This window comes from Odocoileus virginianus, chromosome 30 (genome assembly GCF_023699985.2).
Source record: "Odocoileus virginianus isolate 20LAN1187 ecotype Illinois chromosome 30, Ovbor_1.2, whole genome shotgun sequence".
Classification (NCBI taxonomy): Eukaryota; Metazoa; Chordata; class Mammalia; order Artiodactyla; family Cervidae; genus Odocoileus; species Odocoileus virginianus.
In genome coordinates, this window is record NC_069703.1 from 21,923,100 (window position 1) to 21,948,648 (window position 25,549).

At 54.1% G+C, this 25,549-nt stretch overlaps 1 protein-coding gene across 8 annotated transcripts in view; it reads right to left on the minus strand.

The window, feature by feature from the left end:
- Positions 1-18,516, minus strand: part of TNS1 (tensin 1) — a 208,245-nt gene extending 189,729 nt beyond the window's left edge. For 4 of the 8 annotated variants that reach the window (XM_020879371.2, XM_070458624.1, XM_020879370.2 and 1 more), the window contains exons 1-2: positions 18,378-18,516; positions 6,400-6,514 (exon numbers count right to left, since the gene is read on the minus strand). In XM_020879371.2, the coding sequence (XP_020735030.2) occupies positions 6,400-6,514; positions 18,378-18,410 (148 nt within the window). In that variant the 5' untranslated portion in view covers positions 18,411-18,516. The remainder of the gene's footprint in view (positions 1-6,399; positions 6,515-18,377) is intronic. The other 4 variants (XM_020879374.2, XM_020879372.2, XM_020879373.2 and 1 more) reach the window with 1 other exon arrangement.
- Between the last annotated feature and the right edge of the window lie 7,033 nt (positions 18,517-25,549).

Below are 25,549 nucleotides of genomic sequence, written 5' to 3' on the forward strand. Positions count from 1 at the left end.
TACTGGAGTGGGTTGCCATTTCCTTCTCCAGGGGATCTTCCCCGCCCAGGGCTTGAACCCATGTCTCCTGCATTGGCAGGTGGAATCTCTACCACTGAGCAACCAGGGAAGTCCCCTCAATGATATTGTTGTCCAGTCACTAAGTCATATCCGACTCTTTGCAGCTGCATGAACCGCAGCACGCCAGGTCTCCCTGTCCTTCACTATCTCCCAGAGTTTGTTCATACTCATGTCCATTGAGTTGGTGATGCCATCCAACCATCTTATCCTCTGCCACCCCCTTCTCCTGCCTTCAATTTTTCCCAGCATCAGGGTCTGTTCCAATGAGTCAGCTCTCCACATCAGGTGACCAAAGTATTGGAGCTTCAGCTTCATCATCAGTCCTTCCAATGAATATTCAGGGTTCCTTTAGGATTGACTGGTTTGATCTCCTTGCAGTCCAAGGGACTCTCAAAAGTCTTCTCTAGCACCACAGTTTGAAAGCTTCAGTTCTTCGGTGTTCAGCCTTCTTCATGGTCCAACTCTCACATACATCCATGACTACTGGAAAAACCATAGCTTTGACTAGACAGACCTTTGTCAGCAGAGTGATGTCTGTGCTTTTGAACATGCTGTCTAGGTTTGTCATAGCTTTTCTTCCAAGGAACAAGCGTCTTTTAATTTAGTGACTGCAGTCAATGATATTGGTTGGCATTTATTGAATGCTTGTTATGTGCCAGGATCTGTTCTGAGCACTTTACATATATTGTCTCAGGTAATTCCCACAGTAACTCAAGGAGGAAGTTTCGCTGTGTGTCTTATTTTAAAGGTTAGGTAACAGAGGCACAGAAAGATGAAGCAAGCTGTCCTCACTAGTAAAAGTTGGGATTTGAATCTAGGATGTCTGAGCCAAATGCAGGATCACCACACCATTCTGCTCGCTGATATATTTAACTCTTGAAACCAGAACTGCTCCAAGTAAAGTGGGCACAGGTTCCAGGGCCCCAGGTCCTTAAGCCTACCTTTGATTTCCCCCTTTTTCCTACCTTCTCAGGCCCCTGAAGAACCTTACAGCTCTTCTGGAACACAGTTTAGAACCTCAGATCTAGTGCAACCCCTCGTTTGGAGAACCAGGAAAACTAGGCCCAGAGAGGTTAAGCGTCTCACTCAAGGTCACACAGCCAGGCAAGAGGAAGCCAGGACTAGAACCCAGTGTCTTCCCACTTGACCAGGCTGCTTCCAGTGACTCCAAGAAGGGAGTGACTGGGACACAGGCTGGAAGCTAGGATTCCCAGTAAAGAGGAGAAATCTCCCTGAAACAAGGTTTCCCCAAACCCAGCTAGTGAGGGCATCTAGGTGGACTTGTCCCATTGAGGGCTGAAGCATCTTCCCCAGGTACATCCCACTCTCAGGGACACTGCAGGTGACAGCCCCACCTTGCAAGCTGATCAGATGAAGAAGGGGAGGGCTCTTAAGTCTGGGCCCCACTCAAGGCTGGATGGCAGTCTTGGGCTCTTGACTGCCATTCTGATCTCTTCCCTTGGATGTCAGCCTGGCGGGAGGCTGGGGCCCTTGGTGCAGACCCTAGACTCCCTAGAGCACTGCCCCCCAGGGGCCTGTGGGAAACCCTCTGTTTGGACTGAGGAACTCCTACACATCCTTCAAGATCCAGACAACATATGGATTCCCTACTGAAGACTGACAGGAAAATCTGCTGAGTCAGAGGCAGCCGTTCACACACACTGGGCTCCAGAATTGTCCAATAGCACGTCTACCTTCCCAGGATAGGAGCTGGGTTTTGGCTCCAGCATGGCATTCAGCCCAGAGGGGCCCAGTTCATGACTGTCAGAAGGGTGCACACCTGCACGCAGGTGGTGGGGGGGCGGCCTGCATTTGGAGAGTTTTCCAGACTTTGCAGATACCAACAAGGGAATTCTCTAGGGCCTCCCACGGTCTGGGCCTCCGTGGATATTCTTGGTCCAAACCTTTTTCTATAGATGAGGAAACTGATGCCCGACAGGGCAAGAGATTTATCTGAGCTCACCTGGCCTGTGCATGGCCAGCCCCAGAAGTCAAGGCTAGGCCACTGACAAAGGCCCCAGATGCCTCTTCTCCCACTCCTATCCACCTCCGTCTCCCCACGGGGAGCCTTAGTCCTGACACCAGGGCTCACTTTGAGCCACACAAAGAATCTCAGTGCTCCTCACAATCACCACTCAGAGAGAGGGCTGGGTTTATTATTAACCCTTTGATACCTGGGAGGAAACAGTGCATCAGAAGACCAGCCATGGTCTCACGGCCACCTCTTTGCCAGTAATATCTGCCACGTTGGCACCCACATGTCCACCCACCTCCGTTCTCTATCTGCCTCGTTCACCTTTGAGCCTCTCGGAACCAGAACTAGACCCCGGGTTCCCTGACTGTCTCCCCGACCCTGTCTCCCACCCACCCCCTTCAGCCATAGTTTGTTCAACAGTACAAGGCGGGGAGCTACGGGGCAGGGTGGCCAGTGGGAGGCAGGACCCAGTGCCCCCATCTCTCTAGGTCCGGGCTGGTGTTCTCACTGACCCTGCCTGCAGCAAAAGCTCCCTCAACACTGCAAGCCCCATGGAGACTCTGCATCCAGGGCCTTGACACTCAACCCTGAACCCCCAGCCACTAATCCAGAGAGTCACCATGTTGCAGCCCGATTGAAGACCGGAAGAGGAGCTAGTTCAGTTCAGTTCAGTTGTTCAGGCATGTCCAACTCTTTGCGACCCCATGAACCGCAGCACGCCAAGCCTCCCTGTCCATCACCAACTCCCGGAGTTCACGCAAACTCATGTCCATTGAGTCAGTGATGCCATCCAACCATCTCCTCCTCTGTTGTCCCCTTCTCCTCCTGCCTTCAATCTTTCCCAGCATCAGGGCCTTTTCAAATGAGTCAGCTCTTCACATCAGGTGGCCAAAGTATTGGAGTTTCAGCTTCAACATCAGTCCTTCCAATGAACACCCAGGACTGATCTCCTTTAGGATGGACTGGTTGGATCTCCCTGCAGTCCAAGGGACTCACAAGAGTCTTCTCCAACACCACAGTTCAAAAGCATCAATTCTTCGGCGCTTAGCTTTGTTTATACTCCAACTCTCACATCCATACATGACTACTAGAAAAACCATAGCCTTGACCAGATGGAACTTTGCTGGCAAAGTAATGTCTCTGCTTTTTAATATGCTGTCTGGGTTGGCCATAACTTTTCTTCCAAGGAGTAAGTGTCTTTTTATTTCATGGCTGGAGTCACCATCTACAATAATCTTGGAGCCCCCAAAAATAAAGTCTGCCCCTGTCTCCACTGTTTCTCCATCTATTTGCCATGAGCTAGAGAGCACAACAAATCCTTTGGTTTGGCCTTGGCAAATTGACCCCTCAGCCAGCAAACTATCTGTGCAACCGTTTCTGGTGACCCTGAATGGACGGGTGGGTGGATGGATAAATGGGACGGAGGGTGGGTGGGTGGAGGGAGGGAGAGAGGGAAGGATAAGTGAGTCTCGTGCCGTGCCACCATGACCTCCTGGTTCCAAACCACACAGAGTCGATCCACTTCTGCATCTCCTGCCATTAAGCCCAGTGGCCCCAACCCTGCCCCCAGACCTAGTGACCTCACCTGTCTCCCTGGGGATGCACACGTGGGCTGAAGATCGAGGAGTCTTCTGTCTTCCCTTGCAGGGCTGGAGGCCCCTGGGCCTTCCGTGGCCCAGTTCTGACACCTGCTGGTGCCTCTGAAGAGTGGCCCCGGCTTCTTCCTTCTCGCCACTCATTCACTTAGAGCTGCCAAACCAGCCTGGCAGCCCTCTTGGCCACCTGCCCTCCAGTCTGGTTCACACTGGCAGGGCCAGGCTCCAAACCAGAGGAGACCCGGGACATCTTTGCACATCATGGGAGCCTTCCATTCACGTGGGGTCAAAGCCCCTCCTCCACCCAGGCCCTCTAGCCAGGTCATCCTGGGAACCAAAGACCACAGACTATCACAGAACGTGCGGCTGGAGTGCTCAAGGTCACCCGGTGAGTGTGTCGGGACTTCCTTCTACTCCCAGCCCTGTGTCGCCTCCTATCAGAGCAGTATTGGGCATCACTGGGGTGAAGGGAAGAAGCACTGGGAAAGGAAGGAAGGAACTGGGGATTGGCCAGCAGTTAACAGGAGCAGGTTCAACAGACAGGATGAGGTGGGGGCTATGATGCAAGCAACATGCAAGACCCCACCTTAGGCAATACCTCCTTGACTTCTCCCAGTTCAGTTCAGTTCAGTCACTCAGTCATGTCCAACTCTGCGACCCCATGGACTGCAGCACCCCAGGCTTCCCTGTCCATCACCAACTCCCGGAGCTTACTCAAACTCATGCCCATTGAGTTGGTGATGCCAGCCAACCATCGCATCCTCTGTCAACCCCTTCTCCTCCTGCCTTCAATCTTTCCCAGCATCGAAGATGGGAGAAGAGGACGACAGAGGATGAGACGGTTGGATGGCATCACCGACTTGATGAACATGAGTTTGAGTAACCTCCGGGAGTTGGTGATGGACTTCTCCTAGCTCTGACCCTTAAGCACCATCCATCCTCAGAAGGTAAAGAACACAACTGCAACGCAGGAGACCTGGCTTCAATCCCTGGGTTGGGAAGATCCCCTGGAGAAGGGCATGGCAACCCACTCCAGTATTCTTGCCTGGAGAATCACATGGACAGAGGAGCGTGGTGGGCTGTAGTCCATGGGGTTGCAAAGAGTCAGACACCACTGAGCAACTGCACACATCTCAGTCAGACCACTTGGGAAGAGGGTGCCACCATGTGGCTAATATTGGTATTACACACATTCCTGCTGGACCCCTAAATTCAGTCTGGGTGTCCCAATCCTGCAGTCAAGGGTCATAAAACTCTGCCCTTGGCCTGTAAGAGGCTTGCCTGGAATGCCCCCCAAATGCATGCACACATTCACACACTTCCATCCACCCACTCTGACTTCAACACCAGCAGCAACTCCTCGTCTAGGAAGCCCCCATTGCCCAGAGAGCTCACACGCTGGAAATACCACTCCGACCCAGCCAGCTGCATGTCTGAGCAAGAGACTTGACTCCTTGGAGCCTCAGTTTCTTCGGCTGTAGAACAGAGATGACACCAGCACCTCCCAGATGCCATGAGCCCTGCATGAGATCACGTGTCTGTGTGCCTCACTATTGTTTTCATCACTGTTCACTAGGGTCTGACACCCATCTTCCCAGCCCCTCTGGGACATGGGCATGAGGGGAGGGAGGGGGAGAGCCCAGGTAGAAAGAAGCGCGTGAGTAAAGGCTCCAGGAAGAAAGAGCCTGGCGCTTTGGCATGTTTGACATACTTGGTATACTCGGGAAGTGCGAGGGGTGCAGCTGGTTTCACTGTGGACTTGGGGGGAAGGGGAGACGTGGGTCAGAGAGCTGGCAAGGGGTGAGTCCGCCAGACTGCACGGCTGCAGGAAGGAGTGCGCTTCGTCTTGAGGGCATGGGGGCTCCCGAGGCGAAACCCAGGGAACACCAAGTCCCAGGGAAGCTGGCACGGAGGTGGGCTGAGAGGGTGGGTTGGGATGCGAGAGGCAGAGGGGCTTCCAGCCGCCCAGGTAAGAGAAGTCACCTGAGATGAGCAGCTCAGGGACTCAAGCTGTATGGCGGGCGGGGGGTGTGATGGCGATTGATGGGAGACGACAGAGGGAGGCAGCCGGTGGCAAGGATGTGGGTGATGGTGTCAGTCGCTGAGACTGAGCACGGGGCCTCCTGCTGATTTCACCGTGTGATCTGAGGCAAGACACAGACTCCTCTGGCGGCGGTGACAGCCGAGCCCGGGCCGTTCCAGGAACACGTGAAAGCAACAACCGCAAAAGCCTGCCAGCCGGCAGGCCCTCTGCCGAGGCCAACCAGGGGCCTCTTAGACTCTCCCCTCAGTTGCCACAAGGAAAGGACCGTGGCTTGGCATCTTTGCAGTACTCCCAGTGCCAGGCACACGCCCCCAAACACCTTCCACACGCCCTGCACACACCAACCACATGACATCCACAGGCCAACCACACCCCTTCACACACTCCCCACACGCCAGCCACACACCAACCACACACCATCCACCTGCCACCACATACTATGCAAACGCCTTCCCCATGCCATTCACATGCCATCTGTAGGCCACCCACACACTTCTTCATGTCATCCACACACAAACTACATGCTATTTCCATGCCATCCATCGCCTGCCACGTGCCATTCACACACACCTACACGCTCGCCATCCGTGTGCTCAGCGTCTCCTCCCAAATGAGAACCAGGCACCCACTTGGAACCCCAAGGACATCCCAGCCCCACGGGACCACAAACCTCTCATTTCCGCGAAGACACGCTCCCCCTCCCCATGGCCCCACCAGTCACCCACCTTTGCAGGTGCAGCCCTCCCGGGTGATGACCTGTCGGCAGATCCCACAGGGCTTCACCTTCCTGAAGGTCTTCACCTTGAAGTGGTGAGTCTTGGGGGCCTCCAGGTCCTCTGGCTGTGGGAGGAGAGGTACAGAAGTCAGGCTGGGCTCCTGGGGAAAGAGCCGGGAGACCGAGGGAGAAGCAGGCCAGCACTGGGGGAAGGAGAAGTGAGAGCCCCTTCAGCGGTGACGGGACTGAGCCCATTTCTGGAAGGAGATGCCCATGGAAAGAGAAAGCTATGGGTGTGACCCAGACTCCCAGAAGGCAGTGGGGCTCAGACAACCCAAAACCCCAGCATCCAGGCAGCACAGGCTCCTCCATGGTTTCTTACTCACTTTTTCTGTATTAGCCAAGTGCACTGATTTTAAATGTATTGCTCAGTACAATTTGACACATGTGTGCCCCCTGGATTCACACCCCTGGAGGCTCCCTGGTGACCATCTCAGTCATTATCAAGTCTTACCAAGGTAAAGACTATTGACTTCTGTCACCAAAATCCATTCTGCCAGGTTTTTAAACTTCATATGAATGGAATGACACAGTATACGCTCCTCTGTCTGCTTCCTTGGCTCAGCAAGAATTTGTGAGATTCATCCCCACGGTCACGTAGAACGGCAGCTCCCGCCTTCTCACTGCTGCATGGTACTCCACCGTGTGCACACAGCTGACTTGTTCATCCATCCCTCTGCTGATGACCCTCAACGTTTCACCCCCGAGAGTGCCATGCCCCTCCGCTCTCTCTCCAATCCTCATTATTACTCCTTGCCTCAGCCCAGAAGGTGTCTTCCATCTTTATCTCTATTTCCTCTTCTTTACATTATGAAAATATCAATAGGTTCAATATCCTTTTTTAAATTTTTTTTTTTTAGCTGCATGCAGCATGTAGGATCTTAGTTCCCTGACCAGGGACTGAACCTCCACCTGCTGCACTGGAAGTGTGGAGTCTTAACCCCTGGACCACCAGAGAAGTTCCTAAATATCCTTTTTAAAATGACGCCACCGCACATGTGGGATGGGAGACGGGCTGGCAAGTCCAAGCCTTCTCTGTGTCTGGTTTTCGGTGAGCTCTGGGCCAGCCGCCAGCCTACCACTAACAGGGGCCTCAGTTGCCCCCTCCAGACAGTGTGAGGTTGGGCTCCACACCCCCTTGTGACCACAGATGTCAACACACTCTAAGTCACAAAGTCATGCATGCTGCTTAAGAACCCCTCCTCCTCCCACCCGCAGCCCCCAGCCCAGGCACAGGCTCTTTCGAGGACACCCCCGGGAAGTCAGGCCCTGAGTACAGACGCACATTCCTCTCCCAGGCACCTCCCCCTGGTGTCTGACTGGATTCACTTCCCAGCTCCGGGAGCAGGGGCCAACAGAGCACAGACTCTGATGCTGCCCCACCGGCCCCCCAGGCCCAGAGCTTTCCATAGCCCCCAGCACACACAGGGACACACAGATGCGACAGTACACGCCACAGTGCCAGGGAGAAGGTTCTTTTTCTCCAAGCCCCTCTCCGAGCACCCCAGTCTGAGCCTCCCAGCCCTAGGTGTTCAGGAGATGGCTGGCAGTGTCCCAGAAAGTTTTGATAGCAAATAGACATACATAAACGCTTGCAATGCCTATAGGTTGGAATACAAACCAGCATGTCCAGGGCTCGCAGCTGGAAGCCCTGTAGTGCTGAGTCCTGGGTAAAGGAGATGGAGCCACGAGAGACACAGAGAGAAAAACAGATGAAAGGAGAGACAGAAAGCCAGCAGGGAAAGAGGCAGAAAGACAGAGAGATGCAGAGGGAGAGAGAGAGACACAAAAGAGAAAAATACAAAGAGAGGCAGAGAGAGAGAAAAGCAACAGTCAGACAGAGAAGGAAAAAAAGAGGATCAAGATAAAGGCATAAACAAAGAGACAAGCAAGCACATAGACAGTGAGAGAGATGAGATGGAAACAGAGAGACTATAAAGGGAACCAGAGACTCCAAGGGAAACAGACAGACAAAAAGGACACAGGAGCCAGCTTGAAGGGGCTCCTCAGATCTGGGAAGACGTGAGCATCAAAATACATCATGATAGTAATGATACATCAAAATACATGCTGACAGCAATGACAGTCCATACTGATAGGTGAAATAAGTGAAAACACTGAAAGTCTGGTGAGGAGCAGAGCATTTACGAGGCTCAGAGCACCTCCCCACATCATGCTTATAAATTACAAAGGGGGAAAAAGAGTAACTCTGCCTGGCAGGCTCCACTTTAATCAAGTGATCAAAGCTAACGTCACCGGTAACGGGATAAGTGGAGATCGTGCACTAGGGAGGGGATGGAGTGAGAACAGAACATCATTTCTGCGATACTCCTGCCAAAGACACACAAGCTGAATCCAATCAGGAGGAAGCATCGAACCAACCCCAACAGAGGGACAGGCTGCCAATGCAGTGGCTTAGAATCTCCCAAAGTGACAAGGTCACAAAAGTCAAGCAAAGGCTAAGGAGACTTCCAGACTGAAGCAGGCTGAAGAGACCTGACAAGCAAACGCCACCACTGACTCCGAACTGGATTCTTTCCACGCCCCGAAAGGACATCACGAGGACAACGGGCCGACCTTCAGCGGAGCCTGAGGATGAGAAGGCAGTCACTCAGCAGTGTCAATCTTCTGACTCGGATGGCTGTGCTGGGCTCGGTAGGGAAAATCCTTGTAGGAAAATACGGCCGTATTCAGAGAGGGTATGGCAATGGGTCAGCTACTCTCAAATAGTTCGGGGCTGGGGGGGAATGTTCTCTGCACTGTACTTGACACTTTTCTGAAGTTTTAGATTGTCTCAAAACTCAGAGACAGACAGACTATACGTTGAGATGGTGGGGAGGCAGAAGGGAGCAGAGATAAAGCCCAAAGCCGAGACAGAGCGAGCAGAGGGTAGTGGAGCCAGCAGGTGCGGGAGCCCAGCCGCGCCCCCTGTTGGCTGGACCAGGCAGCAGGACCCAGGTTCTGATACTCCAGACACTTTGCTCTGGGAGCTTCAGCTGAGGCTGGGTGTGAGGGGGTAGACTGAGAGTGGGCGCAGGCCACTGCCCGGCTCTGCACTTGACCCAGTACCCCCTACCCCACACCAGGAGGGGCAGATGAGTCCTCCTATCCTGAGGTCTCACCTCCCGTGTTCCCATCTCAGCCCCCTGCTGGCGACCTTCCAAATGATCTCTGTCACTGACCTTCCAGGGAGGGGACCCAGTCCGTTGTCAACTGCAGCAGCCAAGGCGTAGATGGGAGGAGAAGCAGGGAAGGGATTTGGGGTTCAATTTAAGGCATGTCTGAAGGGCCTGCAGGAAGCCCTAAAGCCCAATCATCTCAAGCCTACTCTACCCCCAGAAGCCTGCCTCTCCCACCCCACCAAGTCAGCAAAGCTCCCCATACCAGCTTATCCCCCAGCCTTAGCTGCCTACGACCCCAAATCTAGCCCTTCCCCTAAAGCCCAGGGAAAGAAGCCTCCTCACTAAAGCAAAGTCAGGACAGTGGAATCTGCCCAGTAAACAGATGAGGAGCAGGCTGGCCTTCCAGGCTGACCAGCAAACACCCAGGCTTCTCCCCTGGCTCCTGGGCTTGCTTGTTCTGCTTGGCCAACTCCATAAAGTCTGGTTTACAAAATCTCCTCCCCCGTGGACTTGGAGAACAGAAATGGGGTTCAGAAAACATGCTCTCTGGCCTCGCTCACGGCCTCTTTGAGCTGCCCTGGGTGATGGTCCATCACACTCCTGTCCCCTATACCCACCGCATCCTGGTTCTCTGGCTGAAGGATCTCTGAGATGGGAGTCTAGAGACCAACTTTCCAGACTGGCAGTCTTGGGACCATCAGTGGCCTTCTCCGGGCCTCACAGTCCCCAGATGGAAGTGAGGGGTTCGGACAAGACAGCCTGCTTGTACACAGTGTAAGGGAAACGATGGGCCAGTTTGAGAGGAAGAGACTGTGGGATCTAGGGGGTGGGCCTTGCTGATGGTTACAGAGAGGGGGCTGTTTAATGGGACATCACCCCTCTGTGAGGGGCTGGGCAACCCCAGTTGGAGTGAGGAGACCAGCTGGGCCATGCCCAGGAAAGTGACCCCAAGTCATGACCGTGACTCTGCCAGCATCCCTGGCTATATACACTGGGATGTCTGGTAATCTTGTTGAGTCATCCACAGAGGTCTGAAAGTTTCCCGGGATGATGGAGGAGGAAGTGTAGGGTGGAATATCTTCAAATATCTGAAGGAACTGTCATGGCTGTGAAGTTTCTAAAGACAAAACAAAACCCCAGTGGGTAGAAGGTGCCAGAACTCATGATTAAACAGGAGAAAAGGAACTTCCGAACAATCATACATCAAAATCCAGAGGAAGAAGATAAAGGAGGGTCTGGCACCTCCCCTGCCCCGCCCACGGTTACTCTGCAGGTACAGGCAGAGGATGAGCACGGAGCCCATAAAGCACCAAGCTCAAGGGTAGTGGCTTGTTATGACAATGAGCATCATTTTCCCTGACAAGCGGCAGACAGCCTCACAAAGCACGCCGGCCCCTCCCTTGCCGGATTAGCTCCTAACGGACCTAGGGAAAATTCAGGGCAGAAGAGGCCCGGCCACGGCAGGAGCTGCCTGGTCTGTCCCCAGCCCGCCTCCCTCGAGAGCCAGAACTCAGAAAAGGGAAGGGTCCTAGCTGAAGTCATTCTTCCCCACCCTCCAAGCCCAAAGCCCTAGCCTGGTGACAAGCCCAGCCAGCATCAGAGGGCTTTCCTGGCCCTCTGGGGGATCTCTCCCTGCCCCACTCCCCCAACTCTGTTCAGCCAAGCTGCCTGCCAGAGGGGTGTGGCACATCTGGCTTGGGCAGCCTTGGCGGGAGTTCTTGGCCTTGGGGTGGGAATGGCTGTTTACTGGCTCCTCCCTGCCCCTTGGGGCAGAGCGCAATGGAGTGGGGGTGGTGATGAAAGGGGACTGATAACCCTAGAGGTCCTCAGCTCAAGAGCTCCTGCCCCCTCCCCAAGAAAACAGCCCCAGCCCTGCCCCACTGGGTTCCCTGGGCCCCACACTAGGAGCCATGGACGAAGAGGCCAGAGGACAGAAGTCGGCAAGCCAGTGAGCCTTGGGAAAGAAAATCACTATAAAGCAGGCCCCGGACAGACCTGGAGGGTCACACGGTCCTCTCCCAGCCATCCACCCCTCCATGTCTCATCACCGTGGGTTGGGACACCAGGACCTGACTGGCATCAGCGCTTATTTCTATGAGGAAGACTGGGACTCCCAGTGGAGCTGCAGGCTGGAGTCTGGGACACTCCCCCGCCCCAGCACCGCACATGCAAGCTCCCTCCAACCCCACCTCACCTTCAGGTACACACCACCCCACCCAAGTTCCTCTTCACCATCACCATCACTCCCCAGCCCCTAGCCAGCTAATGGGCTGACCGTGTTCGTGGTCGCCCCGGGTGGAAAACTCTGAGTCACTCTCAATGCCTCCCAGCCCTCCACCCTCCAATCCAACCAGTTGCCAGACTCTGTAAATATTGCTTCCTAAATATTCTCTTGGCCCTCCTGTGCTTTTTCATTCCATTGCCTTTGCCCTATTAGAGGCCCTGTCACTTTTGCCTGGGACCGTGGCAACAGCCTCCTGGTCTCCCTCCTCCCTGCACAGCCTCTCTGGGGTCATCCCCACTCACTCCGAAAGGTTTCCATGCCTTCCCGAGCATCCACGATAAAATGTGCACTCCCTCCAAGCAGCAGGGAGCAGCCTTGGTCCATACCCGGCCCACCCAACCATCTCAATCCCCACGCCCCATTCCCCAACTCCCTGCCCTGGGCCCATATCTGAGCCCTGGTTCTGCTGTTCCCTCTTCCCAGAATGTTCTTCCGGCCTCTCAGCATGTCAGGCTTCTAGGCATCCTTGAAGGCCTCATTCAAATCTCATCCCCGAAGGGAAATCTTCCCAAATAACATCTCCACTATCCCTTTCAAAAATCCATCTCTCCATCCTACTTTTCTTTTTTCATCATGGAAAGTTTAAAAGCTCTGGAAAAGTTGGACATGCATATGCCCTTGGCCCTGATTCACCGCTTGTGAGCATTCTGCCACTTCTGTCCACGCTCTATCTCTGTCCCCTACCTCAACCCAATATAATCACCACCCTCAGGAAATTCAACCTCACAACAATAGCATTATCTAACATTCAGTAGTATATTCTGATCTCCCCTTTGGCCACAATAGCACCCATTCGAGCTGGGTCTTTGCCTTTGTTTTTATTTTGGACTCAGGATCCAAGCAGGATCTTGTATTACGTTTAGTTGCTGGGTTTCCTTCCTCTTCTTTCATGTGGACACATGACTCCACTTTATGATTTCTCTTTGATGACGCGGACTTTTTTGAAGAGCCCTGGCTGTTTTGCAGAATGGCCTTCGGTATCTGGATGTGTCTGGTCATTTCCTCATGATTCGATTTGGGCGAAGCGCCACCCAGCACCCCTTCCTTTCCTCAGTCACACGTGCTTGGCGCCCCAACACAGCGCCCTGTGCAATCCGACTTGTTAGCAAGGTGACCCTTGGCAAGTTAATTAACCCCTGTCTGCCTCACTTTACTAATCTGTTAAGTGGGCTAATCGTAGCAACCATCGATAGGTTGTGACAATGCCTGAAAAGCCACTGGAACAGCGCCTGACACATAGTAAGCACTCACTAGACGTGGACTCTTGATCTGTGTTGTCACGCCCGGGTGTGCACTGGACTTGCCCACCAGGCACACACACTTGCTTGTGCTTCTGCTCCATGTCCACGGAGTCCCAGACAATGTGAGCCCAGAACAAGTCAGAAGGAGCAAACTGAATGGAGCTGCTGCCTGACCTCGGTTCCCTCCAGTGATTGCGCCCACTGCCACTGTCCTGCCCTTGGGGGACAGAACACAGGCTCAGGGGGTCCTCACCCGGTTGAGGAGAGAGCTCTCCTATGCCACGCAGCCCTGGGTCTCCAAGGGAGGAAAGACGCAGAGAATGTCTATAACTGAGCTCCTCGCGTGACAGAGGAGCACACGGACGCTTGGGGAGCCCGGATTCTGCCTGGTGGCCTTCGGCCGCTGACAGGGCTTCCTGAGCTGGCCCATCTCTCAGCATTGGCCTGCCTCTCTTTCTCTCTCTCTCTCTCTTTCTCTCCACATGGTTCCTTCATAAACCACATCCCAACATTTTTGAGCATTAAGCCCCGTGTCCCTTTTTGTGCTCTAACATGAAAAAATCACCTCCTGGAGTGGGAAGGCACAGTGAAGGTAAAAGTGTTAGTCGCTCAGTCATGTCTGACTCTTTGCCACCCCATGGTCTGTAGCCCTCCACGCTCCTCTGTCCATGGAATTCTCCAGGCAAGAATACCAGGGTGGGTTGCCATTCCCTTTTCCAGGGGATCTTCCCAGCCCCGGGATCAAACCTGGGTCTCCTGCATTGCAGACAGATTCTTTACCATCTGAGACACCAGGCACAGAGATGTGGGTGGTCTGAAACCCCATTGATGGGCCTGGCCTGATGGCAAGGGCCTGGTACAGCTTCTCTCACTGATCGCTCACCGCAACATCCTACGAGGCTGAGGAGCGTGCTCTGGGGCACAGGGAAGCTGGGATGGAACAAAGATTCAGATTCTGTCTGTCCGAGACAGGGTCCCCAGTCCCTAACCACGGCAGTACCACCACTTCCAAGGGTGTGTCAACAGCTGCCGCCTGTATTATCTAGAGAAGCCCTGGCAGCTACATTGTCAGGACTCCTCTGCCCAAAGGCCATCTTCTGACCAGTTTACCCCATCTTATCTTTCTTCAGTTATGCTTACTTCCTGCACTTGGATTTCTGCAGTCTCAACTTCATCTTTGGATCTAGTTTAAAGTTCACCTCCCAAGAGGAGAACATCTCTTTCCTGATATGTCCCTCTTTCTCCCTCAGTCTAGGCGAGGTCTGTCCTTAAATGTCCTTACAGATTCCCTCTTGGATAATATCCATCTTACTGCAATCATTTGTCCAGTATCTGCCAGCTTCTTGAAGAAAGTCGGCACTCCAAGATTAGTGGTGAGATAGGTGGAAGGAATATGGGTGGGTGGTGCTTAGAAGGCATCACAGTGCTTCCCTAACATTATTTCCCATCTCTGGGCTGCTGGCCTCCGACCCCTCAACCAGAGGTGCAAAACCTCCAGCCCATACACTTCCACTTTTCGGAAGCACTGAACCCACCATGGCCCCCTGGGCAGGCCACTTGCCCTCTGCAGGTCCCCTTTGCCTTAGCCAGAAACTGGAACTAGCCATCCTTGCCCTTCCTACCTCACAGAATTACAATGAGGTTCAAATGAAATAAGTTAAGTCAAGGACATGGAGACAAGGAAGGCACAGAGAGGCTACATGGCTGCCCGGTCCACACAGCTAGTAAGTGGCTGAGCCAGGATTTGTACCCAGAATCCGTGCTCCGACTATGCATGCTGCCTGCAGGAGAAAGCCTGTGTGTTCTGGGCCTTCACATTGTCCTCACACCCCACCTGCCCTTCCCGGGAGATTCCCAGAATGGAAAGCCCTGGATGGGGAGGTGGGAGACCCAGGTCCTAGTTGTGCCTCTATCCTTGCATGGCCTTGAACTGCACCATTGTAAAAAGAGAGCTAACATTTCTTGAGCCCTTACTGGGGGAGAAACGCTATTCTAAAATGTATCGGCTCCTTTAAAACCTAACAACCCTATAGGTAGGTGGGGAAACCAGTGGAGAAACAGAGATTTGAAGCCACTTGCCTAAGGTCACAGAGCTCCCGAATGACAAGGCAGGATGAAACCCAGGCACTGTTGGGTTTGTGGCGGGCACCACACTCTTGGCCCGCCCGCCATCCTTCCTCTGAGCACCACAGAAAAATAGTACCGTATTTGCTCCCTGACTTTGGGCCTCAAATGTCATGTTGAAAAATTTTACAAAGGGGCCTGGTTTCTTTCAGACCCTGTGAGTGTCACACCACCCAGCCTAGCTCCCAAACCCACAGTCAGGAGGCCCCTTGGTGGGCACAGTCCTACAGGCCAATGAAACTCCAAAGAGAGCGAGTTCAGGACAGAGGAATCAGAGTCAGGTTCACAGGGCAGAACTGCACGCTAGGCAACCGGGAGCTCACGAGGACCCTCTGACAAAAATGCGTGCTTAGCGCTGGGAGGGACACGGGCTTCAGAAGAGAGAACACTTCTTTGTCTGCAGCTGCGAGCAGCCTCAGAGGACAGCATCCAAGTTCCTATGAGAAACTCAGGATGAACAGTCAAATGCTGAGCCAGAGGCCACACGGCTCGCTCAGCACAGGGCCAGTGCTGTACTTGGCCCCCGCTCCTGCCTTGTAGCTCTCTCAGCCCCACCTAATAAGCCCTCTCCCAGGGCCTGCAGCCCTAACACCAAAAAGCCTCAATTAATAGGCATGTAATTATTTTCTGAATAAACCATACTTGAATATGTAATAGCAAACGATGGGAGCATTTGATGAGAAAATCAAGTTACACATGATACACAGCTACGTGCCTCAGCTAATAAAGTGATTTTTATTCCTATAGCTTGTTAAAACTATGTGCCATGGACAGAGGACTTCTTGGATGAAATGTCTGCAGCTATTCCTGGGGAGATTCCCCCCCACTTTAGACCTGGGGTGCAGGGCATCCTGTGAGCCAAGCAGGGGCTTGTGAGGTGGGGGGAGGGACCCGCATATACTGAGCAGCTACTATGCTGCTCAGTATATACATATACAGTATATACACATGTATACATGTACATATACATATACATGTATATACACATGTATATACATATGTATATACATATACAGTATATACACATGTCATCTCCCTCCTCACCCCAGCCGAACAAGGTGTATATTCTTCTCCCCACTTTACAGATCAGGAAACTGAGGCTCAAGGAGGGAACTGTGATAGCCAAGGCTGCCCATCTGATAAATGACGAAAGACACGGCCTTATCTTTCCCCTTTCTTGGTCTGAGGCTAGCCCTGCCTGGTGACAAAGGCCACCCACTTCCCACCAGCAGGTGCTTCTCAATTTGCACCATCTACTCCTCCCCTCCCTGCTACAAACTTATACCCCAGCCCCACAGAGGTCCACACAAAAAGGAAGAAAGTTGCTGGGACAACTGCAAGGGAGGACTGGGGACAAGAAGTTTGATGAGACCAGGACTGTGCCCCGGGATCAGTCCTCACTGCTCCCCCAGACTTGGGCCCACTCTGGCGATGGGCATCCAGGCCAGGGCAGGATGGAGAGAAGACATCCTCCTCCCCAGTCCACCCCGCCAGCCTCTTCTACCACCACAGAAAGGTGCCCACTGGGTTGTCCCATGAAGCCAGAGAGGGACAGAGGAGGGTGGGGATTCACAGGAGAGAGGACAGGAAAAGGAGGGGGGAGGACCTTAGAGAAATCGCCACATTCACACCAGCGCTTGGTCCCCAGTCCCCTCTCCCAGCTCTCAGGCAGAGGAGTGACCTGGACAAGGCACTCGTGCTCACCTCTTGGCACCTCCCCTCCATCCCCCTCATGTCAGCCCCTGAGGAAACTGAGGCTCACAGCCACGAGGCGCTTCTCCCACAGCCTCTCCGCTGACGTGGCCTTGTCTCCATCCACAGCAGCATCACCCTGGAAGTTTAACCGCCAACCTTCCCGCCACAGGCCTCCCTCCCTCCCAGCTTCCCTGAGGCTCCATCCTCAGCACCGTCCACAGGCCTTCCAGAGCTGGGCCCAGGGAGCTGGCAGGGCCTGGAGAGATGAACTTGGCCATGGCTCCCATTACACAGATGTGGACAGCAGCCCGGTGAGCCCCCTCTGTGCAGGACACTCCAGACACCTTCAGTCTGTTACTGAGAACCCCACACGCCACCCAGACGCCCTCATCCCAGGGCCTCCTCACTTCCCCTCTGCCCAGGTCTGATGTCCCGCCACTGTCTTTCAGCCTGGGCTTGCCTAAGCCCAGGAGAGCCCTCCCCAGAGCCAGCTGGAACAGGGAAAGAGCAGGAAAGATCACATCTGGACCCAGGGCTGAAGCGCCCTCCCCTAAACCAGCCGGCACTCTCTGAGAGACCAACATTAACCTCGGCCAGGGAAGCCTTCCTCACCCTCCTGACCCTTGCATGCCTTCGCCCAGCCTGACAGCCCAGCCAAGTCCCTCTGAGTAAGGGGTCTTCCGCCCCCGCCCCCTCCCCTCCTGCAGCCAACAGCCCCCCCTCTCCCTCTGACAGGCCTCAAGGCTTTTAACCCTCACCGCGTGGCCCCAGACCCTGCCTGCCTACCCCTCAGGCACTCGCCCCGATACACACCTTCCTGAATCTGGGGCCAAGGAAGGGGAAAGACAAGGCCGCGTCTTCCTCCTTGGGACTAGGGGGTGAGTGGGGGTGGTTCTTGGTAAGGGTGGGAGGGCTATGGAGGAAGAGGTGGCAATGGTTAGAAGTTGAAATTGCGATAAAAGTGATGGAATCCAAGCAGAACTTCCCTCTAGCCGGGCTCCTCCAGATTCCATTTTCTAGGTTAATACCCCTTGTTCCCAGGCCCCCTACCACAGCACCTTCCTCAAACTCTGAGGCTGAGCAACTTGAGGGGTGACAAATTTTCCCCCCAGTGCGGAGGAGGGATAGGGTGGGGGTGGAAATGGAGACAGGAGAAGCTCCAAAAAGAAACCAACTTTGTGATGGCTTCCTCTCCTCACAGCTCCTGGACTCAGCTGGAGGAGAGGGCAGGAGGGTGGGGGGATGGACCGATCGGCAGAACCGGGGCGAGGGGCCCCCATTGATGGGGAAGGACTAAGGCTGAGAGTCTACTCAATTAGGTCCTTCCTTCTGTCCCTCAGAGGCAGAAAGGCCCCCTCCTTCACGGCCAGCACTCCCCCCACCCCAGACTCTCAGCGTCAGGCTAAGGTTGAAGGGGCCGGGGTGGGGGCTTCGACCTCCTAGCTAACACAACCACACCTACCCAGAGCATGCAGGAGAGACAGATCCATGTCATCGTCGCTGAGTGCTGTCCCTGGGGCCACGCTGGGGCCGGCGGATGGTCCCCCCCAGCTCACAGCCCCCACAGAGCAGGCAGAAGGGAGCTCTGAGTCCGCAGCAGCCGCGGCTCTGGCTCAGCCAGCATCGCTCGCCCTGCCTGCCTCCAACTCACCCTCCCTCCTCCCCCCCCCCCCCACTCCACCCCTTGTCCCAGCCTCTGGTCTCCTCCCTCCTCCCAGCTCCTCTGGTGGCTAGCAGGGTCTGAAGCCTTTGCTGTGCAAGGGGTAAGCAGGAGGCGGAGCAGAGGGGCAGCTACTGGAGACAGCCCCTCCCCCCCAGAACCCTCCCCTGTACCCCCAGTCCCAGACACCCAAGCCCTATGAGCTACCCAGGCTGCTCCTGCCTTCTGGTTTGACCCAGCACTACTGCTTTACTCCCTGCAGATCCCTACCCCCAGAACCCCGATGGAGGGGCAGACAGACTGACAAGGGATGGCACAGCCTGAACTGTGGTTCTTCTGTCCCATCCCATCTCCAAGGACACACACATGCCCTCCTGCCCTGGGAACACAAACTCCTTTGCACACACTTAGCTAGCTCTGGTGCCCTTCAGCGAGTTCTGAGCCTGTACCTCACTTGACTCAAGACAAACCAGGCCTGAGATGGCTGGAGAATGGCCCTGCCCTTGGGGCTGTGAATTTCATTCCAACTTTTTCCTACTTTTTTCCCCCTCCTTCTTTCTTTCTTTTCTCCAAACATCTGTCCCAGCCCTTCCTGCCCTTCCTAAAGGAGCCCCGCTCCAGGCTCCCGCGAGAGTCTGTTTTTCTTGACTGTGCCCTGGGCCAACATTTGGTTTGCATTTCCCCACTTCCTCCTCCGCCTCCCCGGCTCCCCCTCCCAGGGCCGTTTTCACCTCCCACCATTCCACATGCCTACTTCTCCCGCACACTGTCCCCCCTACTCACTCCTGCCAGCCCTTCCCTCCGCCCCCCACCACCTTACCCCAGGGACTAGAGTTTGGGGTCCGGGGTAGGGGGGGAAGACGAGGGGTGCAGACTCCAAACGCATTCCCAGGGCTCGCTGCAGGGGAATCCAGCAAAATCTGCCCACGCCTTCATTGTCTCAACTCCCCCCTCCGCTGTTCCCCCCAGAAACTTTCCTCTTTGAGCTCTGGCCACAGCTGGACCAAGCGAGGGTGGGTGGGGCTGGTGAATCACCCGCACTATTTTTTTGGAGACTTCCAGGGGAGGGAAGGAGGGCTCAGCCCCACCCCCTTCTGTAGACACACACACACACACACACACACACACACACCCCAGGACCACAGTCCAACTCACACAAACACATAGAATGCCGAGGACAGGGCCCCACCCAGAGCAGGCACTCTGAGACCATTTTCTTGGATTGAGTAACTTGGCAAGAAAGTCCTCTTGCTTGAGGACTTATGCACACACATCAGCGTGTGGTACATGCCCTGGGCCACATGTAAAAAGGGTTATGTATCCCCTGCCTCTCTCCCCAACTCACCCAAGAACACGCCCTCACCACTCTCTGTGAGCACCACACACGGTGCCATCCCAGGGTAGCGTCTACACAACCAGCCTCTCCCCTCAGGTGGATCTCTCCAGCCCGGTGTACTGGCTTCCAGCCCACAGTCCAGTCAGGACGTCTACCTAGGAAACCCAGAATGAGAGGGAAACATTCACACTTTACCTGGGAAAGGGCTGCCATGTGCGGGTGTGCAGGTTGTGCACTGCACAGAGGACTCTATTACTTGGCGATTCCAAGATGTCAGGGGAGGACTCTATAGCAAGATGTCTCATTCTGTCCCTCCTGGGGCGGGTGCCTGAGTTAAGAGTCTTTGTTCTGATGAAGACATGATAAGGTAAAAAATCAGGGCCCTTCTCACATCTCTCCAAGCCCTTCTGCAGAGCCGTGGAACAATGAAGGATTCTGCCTCTACCCTACACCCCTTTCCAGAACCACAGTGCCCCTGGATATCCCCTCCTAAGCCTGCCAGGGCTCAAATGACAGTTTAGCCAACACTTAATGAAGCAGAGTCCCACATGGAGTCGGCCCTGCAGCCACCGAGGGGATGTCCACATGCAGACGCTCCTGCCAACCCTCCCTCTCTCGACGGGCTAGAGCTCAAGGCGGTATAGGAAGGGGGCCTCTCTGGGAGCCCCTGAGCCCACCTCTAGCCACCATCACCAGCGCCGCCAGCCCTCCCAAGGGTTCAGCCAGCTCAGCCCTGCCATCTCCACACTCATGCCCACCCCATCTCCCCATCCTGCTCCCACAGCCCTGCCCTTTATGGCTGGCATCACTAGATGTGCCTGCCGGCAGCTATCTCAAGAGTTCTGAGAAATCACCTTCCAGCTTCCCAGAAATGCTGAACAAGACAGAAAACCAAGTCACAGCAACACCAATTTGTCTGGCCTCCCACGCAGCCCACGGGGGCCCTGCAGCCCCAGGCCAGCTCCCTCTGCAGTCCCTTCAGCTGGAACTGAAAGGCTGGAGTAGAGAACCTTAGTACTGAGGGTCTTCTTGGAAGAATCCGGCCCCCAGAGTTCCCCCATCCCTCTTTTCTGAGACTCTGGGGGTCTCCCCTGTATCTTAATCTCTCACAGTTGGGAAGTCCTTCCTCCCACCCAACCACCATCTTCCCTGTTGAAGGTTCAACTCTCCCACCAGAAGTATCTCTAACTGTATGTGATGACCCTGTTTCAGGACCCTGTTACCCATTATTCACCCTTCCCAGCTGGTTCCTCTGCTCCACCCACACAAGGAGAGTTCCTTGGGTAAGGACCTGTCTTGTATTTTGAATCCTGAGAGCCTGGCATATAGCATGTATCAGACATGATTGTAGAAACAGTGGATCAATCTACCATCAATAGGTCCTGACATATTTTCCTACTTTTATCACTAACTATCCCCTTCTCAGAGCTTCCCCGGTGGCTCAGCAGAAAAGAATCTGCCTGCAATCCAAGAGTCACAGAAGACACAGTTTCAATCCCTGGGTCGGGAAAATCCCCTGGAGGAGGGCATGACAACCCACTCCAGTACTCTTGCCTGGAGAATCCCATGGACAGAGGAGCCTGACGGGCTACTGTCCATAGGGTCACACAGAGTCAGATGGGACACTGAAGTGACTTAGCACACACACAGCAAGCATGCATCCCCTTCCCAGGAGCTTCCCACGTGGCACTAGTGGTAAAGAACCTGCCTGCTAATGCAGATATAAGAGAAGCAGGCTCGATCCCTGACTCAGGAAGATTCCCCTAGAGGAGGAAATGGCAACTCATTCCAGGATTCTTGCCTGGACAAGCCCATGGACAGAGGAGCATGGCGGGCTACAGTCTATAGGGTCCCACAGAGTCAGACACAACTGAAGTGACTTAGCACGCACACATGCACATTCCCTTCCCAAACCCTCCTCCTGGTTCACTCCAGCCCCCTGAAAGGATGTTGGTATACCTTGCCTGCACACCCAACTTTCCTCAGCACCGTATCTTCCTGCCACATGCTGATCTCCAAGCTCTCCCAGAAGGGGGAGTCTCCAGAGGCTGGACCAGTATCACCCTTCCTGGGGTCCTGACCCCATGCCTGGACCAGAGACTCACAGGCAGAAGCTGTTGGGGTTGGTGGGTTTTCCCCGCTGAGATCCCAGAAGCCTCAGTACCTGCCCCCACCCTGTGCCATGACACCCACTGCCCCGGCCATTTCTGCAGTGGCTGATGTTTAACCCCACTCTCCTTTGCAGGCTGAGCCTTCCTGCTCGCTGCCCACAGCCTCCCACCTCTAGCTCAGCAGTCAGTTGAGGAAAGAGCCAGGACTGCAGGCTCTGGGGCTGGCGCTGAACTAAGGCAGAAGGAAGAGTGAGTGAGGGCAGGAATAGAGCTAACAGGCCTCATAAGCCTGAGCCTGGCACTCCTGTATCCCAGCCTCAGTTTCCTCACCTGCAAAATGGCAGAGCTGATGGTCTCAAAGGTCCCTGCCAGCCCCACCTCCTGTGAGACCACCGATTTCCCAGGCCAAGATCCCAGCTCCCTCCGACCCATTCTTCCTCTCCTTCCACACTTGTCCATCAGAAAGTTCTTCCTGTTTTCAGCCCATCTCCTAATGGAGCATCAAGTCTTTTTTTTTTAATTTTAATGCTCTATTTATACTAGATTATCATTTCAACATGTATTTAGTTATTAATGAGACTTTACATTATTTTTTACATTTGTAGCACATCTCAAATCTTTTCTCGGTCACCATGGTCACAAAATTCAAAGGTCACGGAACATCAGAGCTGGAAAGACCTAGGGTCTTTCCAGGGGTCACAGTCAGAACCTTAAGGGGCTTGATAGAAGTTAAATGAAAGGAGCAGGCAAGGAGTCCCTCAGAGAACCAGAGAGCTGGCAGGCTCAGCTAAAGGGGACCCCGCTCCTTGTCAACAGCTTCTATGGATCAGTGACATGGCCCACACTGTCAAATCTTTTAATCTGTCAAGAGAAGCCCCAGATCTATATTATCTTACAAAATCTTTTCTACAAAATATGAAAAATGCACTTTTTAAGTGCTGGCCTTTTCTTCTTTTAAAGCTGTTCTGCCAGATTAAATTAAACAAGTCTGCCAGAAGGGTTTGGCTTTCGGGGCACCGCTCACCTAACCCAGCCCCCTCATCTGAGAGATGACCACCCTGCAGCGGAGGGAGGGGTGGGATCGCCCTGGTGTCCCGGAGCTGTGGCTTCCAGCACCTGCCGTCCAGTCACTGTAGGACCAGAGTCATGCTCTTGCCTTTCTCCTGCCAACCCTGCAGCCCGCTGTCTCCACACGGGGCCATACACACCACAACCTTCCTCCCAGTCGGTCCCAGGGGCCTCCTGTTCAATAGGGAGGAACAAAGCTGGTGCTGGGATTCCCCACCAATGTCCAACTACAGATTCCAACAGCACAGAACACAGGAATCAGACACCAAAGCCCTCAGTAACTGCGTCTATATCCTTTGGCCCCCTTGGGCTATGTCATTTCTTTCCATGCCCCTGGAAACAGCAATATTAACTAACCAGACACGTAACTGAGGTCTCATATTTAAGCCTCTTACCAGCTCTTGTTTTATAGATGCGGAAACTGAGGCACAAAGAGGCCCAGCAACTTGCTCAGCATCACACAGCTACTATGTGTGAGAGTGGGGTCCAGGGTGTCTGATAACCATCTTGTGGGCATCAAGAATTTTCCTGCTGTTCCTCTAGGAATACTGTCACCCAGAGACTAGGGCTTACAGTCCCACATTGAAGTGATATGTTAACTGTCCTCCCCACTCCTTGGCAAAGGAGAAGGTCAGCTTCCCAGGCCCAGGACTGACTTGGTTTGGGGGGCAGGGGGACACAGACAGGGAAGCCAAGGACAGTGCTGCCACCTGGGTCAGGATGAAACTGACTGGCTCCCTAGTGGCTCCAGAAGAGCCAATCAGAAGAGAAAAACCACAGTCCTCGCAAGCCCTGGGCCTTCCCTGATAGCTCTGTTGGTAAAGAATCCTCCTGCAATGCAGGAGACCCTGGTTCGATTCCTGGGTCAGGAAGATCTGCTGGAGAAGGGACAGATGACCCACTCCAGTATTCTTGGGCTTCCCCTGTGGCTCAGCTGGTAAAGAATTTGCCTGCAATGCGGGTGACCTGGGTCCGATCCCTGGGTTGGGAAGATTCCCTGGAGAAGGAAAAGGACTACCCACTCCAGTATTCTGGCCTAGAGAATTCCATGGAGTCACAAAGAGTCAGACACAACTAAGTGACTAACAGCTAGTAAGCCCAGGGGCCTGAGTTCTGAGTGAGAACAGAAGCCATAGGATTTCTGTTCAGATAAGCCGCACTCCCTCTCCCTGCCCCCCAGCCCCCCAAAAATTGGCCTTTGAGTCCTGGGGAGCTCAGGGCCCTAGCAGAGCCTCCATGTGCCACTGGACAGGATGTTCCTTGAACTAGGTTGCAACCAAATGGTGCATGGGGTCTTAAGTCCCAACCATGCTCTACTCACCAAGCCTGACATGAGACACATCAGCCTGGAGAATGGGGCATTCATCTGAATGCCCGCCAAAGTATCCTATGGGCCAGGGACATCCAGCCCTTTCCCCCATGTCCACAACCCCTCTAGTATGAGACGGAGTTGCCTCCTTGCACTCCAGAAATCAGAATGCTCCTTAAGAAGGAAAGTGAGTTTCCAACCAGGCCCTGCCTGGACCCAGCCGACCCAGGAAAGAACATTACTCACACCCCCTTCCACCAGCACCCTTCCCCTACCTTCCCTCCACCAGCACCCTGGGTGGGGACAGCGTCTGGGCCAAATCTTAACAATTTTTAATAAAACCCTTCCCAGAACCTGACTCGGTGATCTTGATCTCTTCCCCAGCTCTAATTTCCTGCCTGACTCGGACTCTCAGAGGCTGGAGGGAGGCAGCTGCAGCTGACCACCAACTCCCGCACCCCCGGCCCCCGACTCTTATCCTAACCCAGGAGCACTGAGGTCATCCTCAACCTCTGCAAATGATGAGGGGGAGTTGCCAAGTGGCCTGGGGTCCGACTGACCTGGTCTTGGCTGGCCATTCCCACTGCAGGCTGCCTTTTCCCCAGTCTGCAAAGTCGGACTCCGCAGCATCTGAACTCAGAGCCCACAGGACCGTAGATGTGGCTCTGGCCCTGCGGTCTGCAGCGCGTGCCTCCCAGCCAATCCCTGGACACAATGCATTTTGCTAGAAGATTTCAAAGCACACCTTGGGTGACTGGAGGGACTGGAGCCTGCTGGCACCTCTTCCTCACTGCGGAGTAGCAGTGGGGGAAACTGAGTCCCAGAGGCAGCACCTGGGAGGAGGAGCTGAACATTCAAGCTTCTTATGGAGTGGAAAAATCCTTCCTATGCATGTGATGGGAAGAATGGATACCGGGATAAACCCCTCCATCCTCACATATCCCATGTCTGGCCTGCCTGAAGGTCTACAAGGAGGGAGAGCCCTGCTGGAAAGGCACAACAAGAATAAACCCCAAATATTTACTGAGTACCTACTATGGAATAAGCACTTGGTAACCATTCCAAATGTCCTACATCATTTAATCCTCACAACAAGCCAGTGATATAGGTACTTTTATAATCCCTATTCCACATGTTTGAAAGCTAAGGT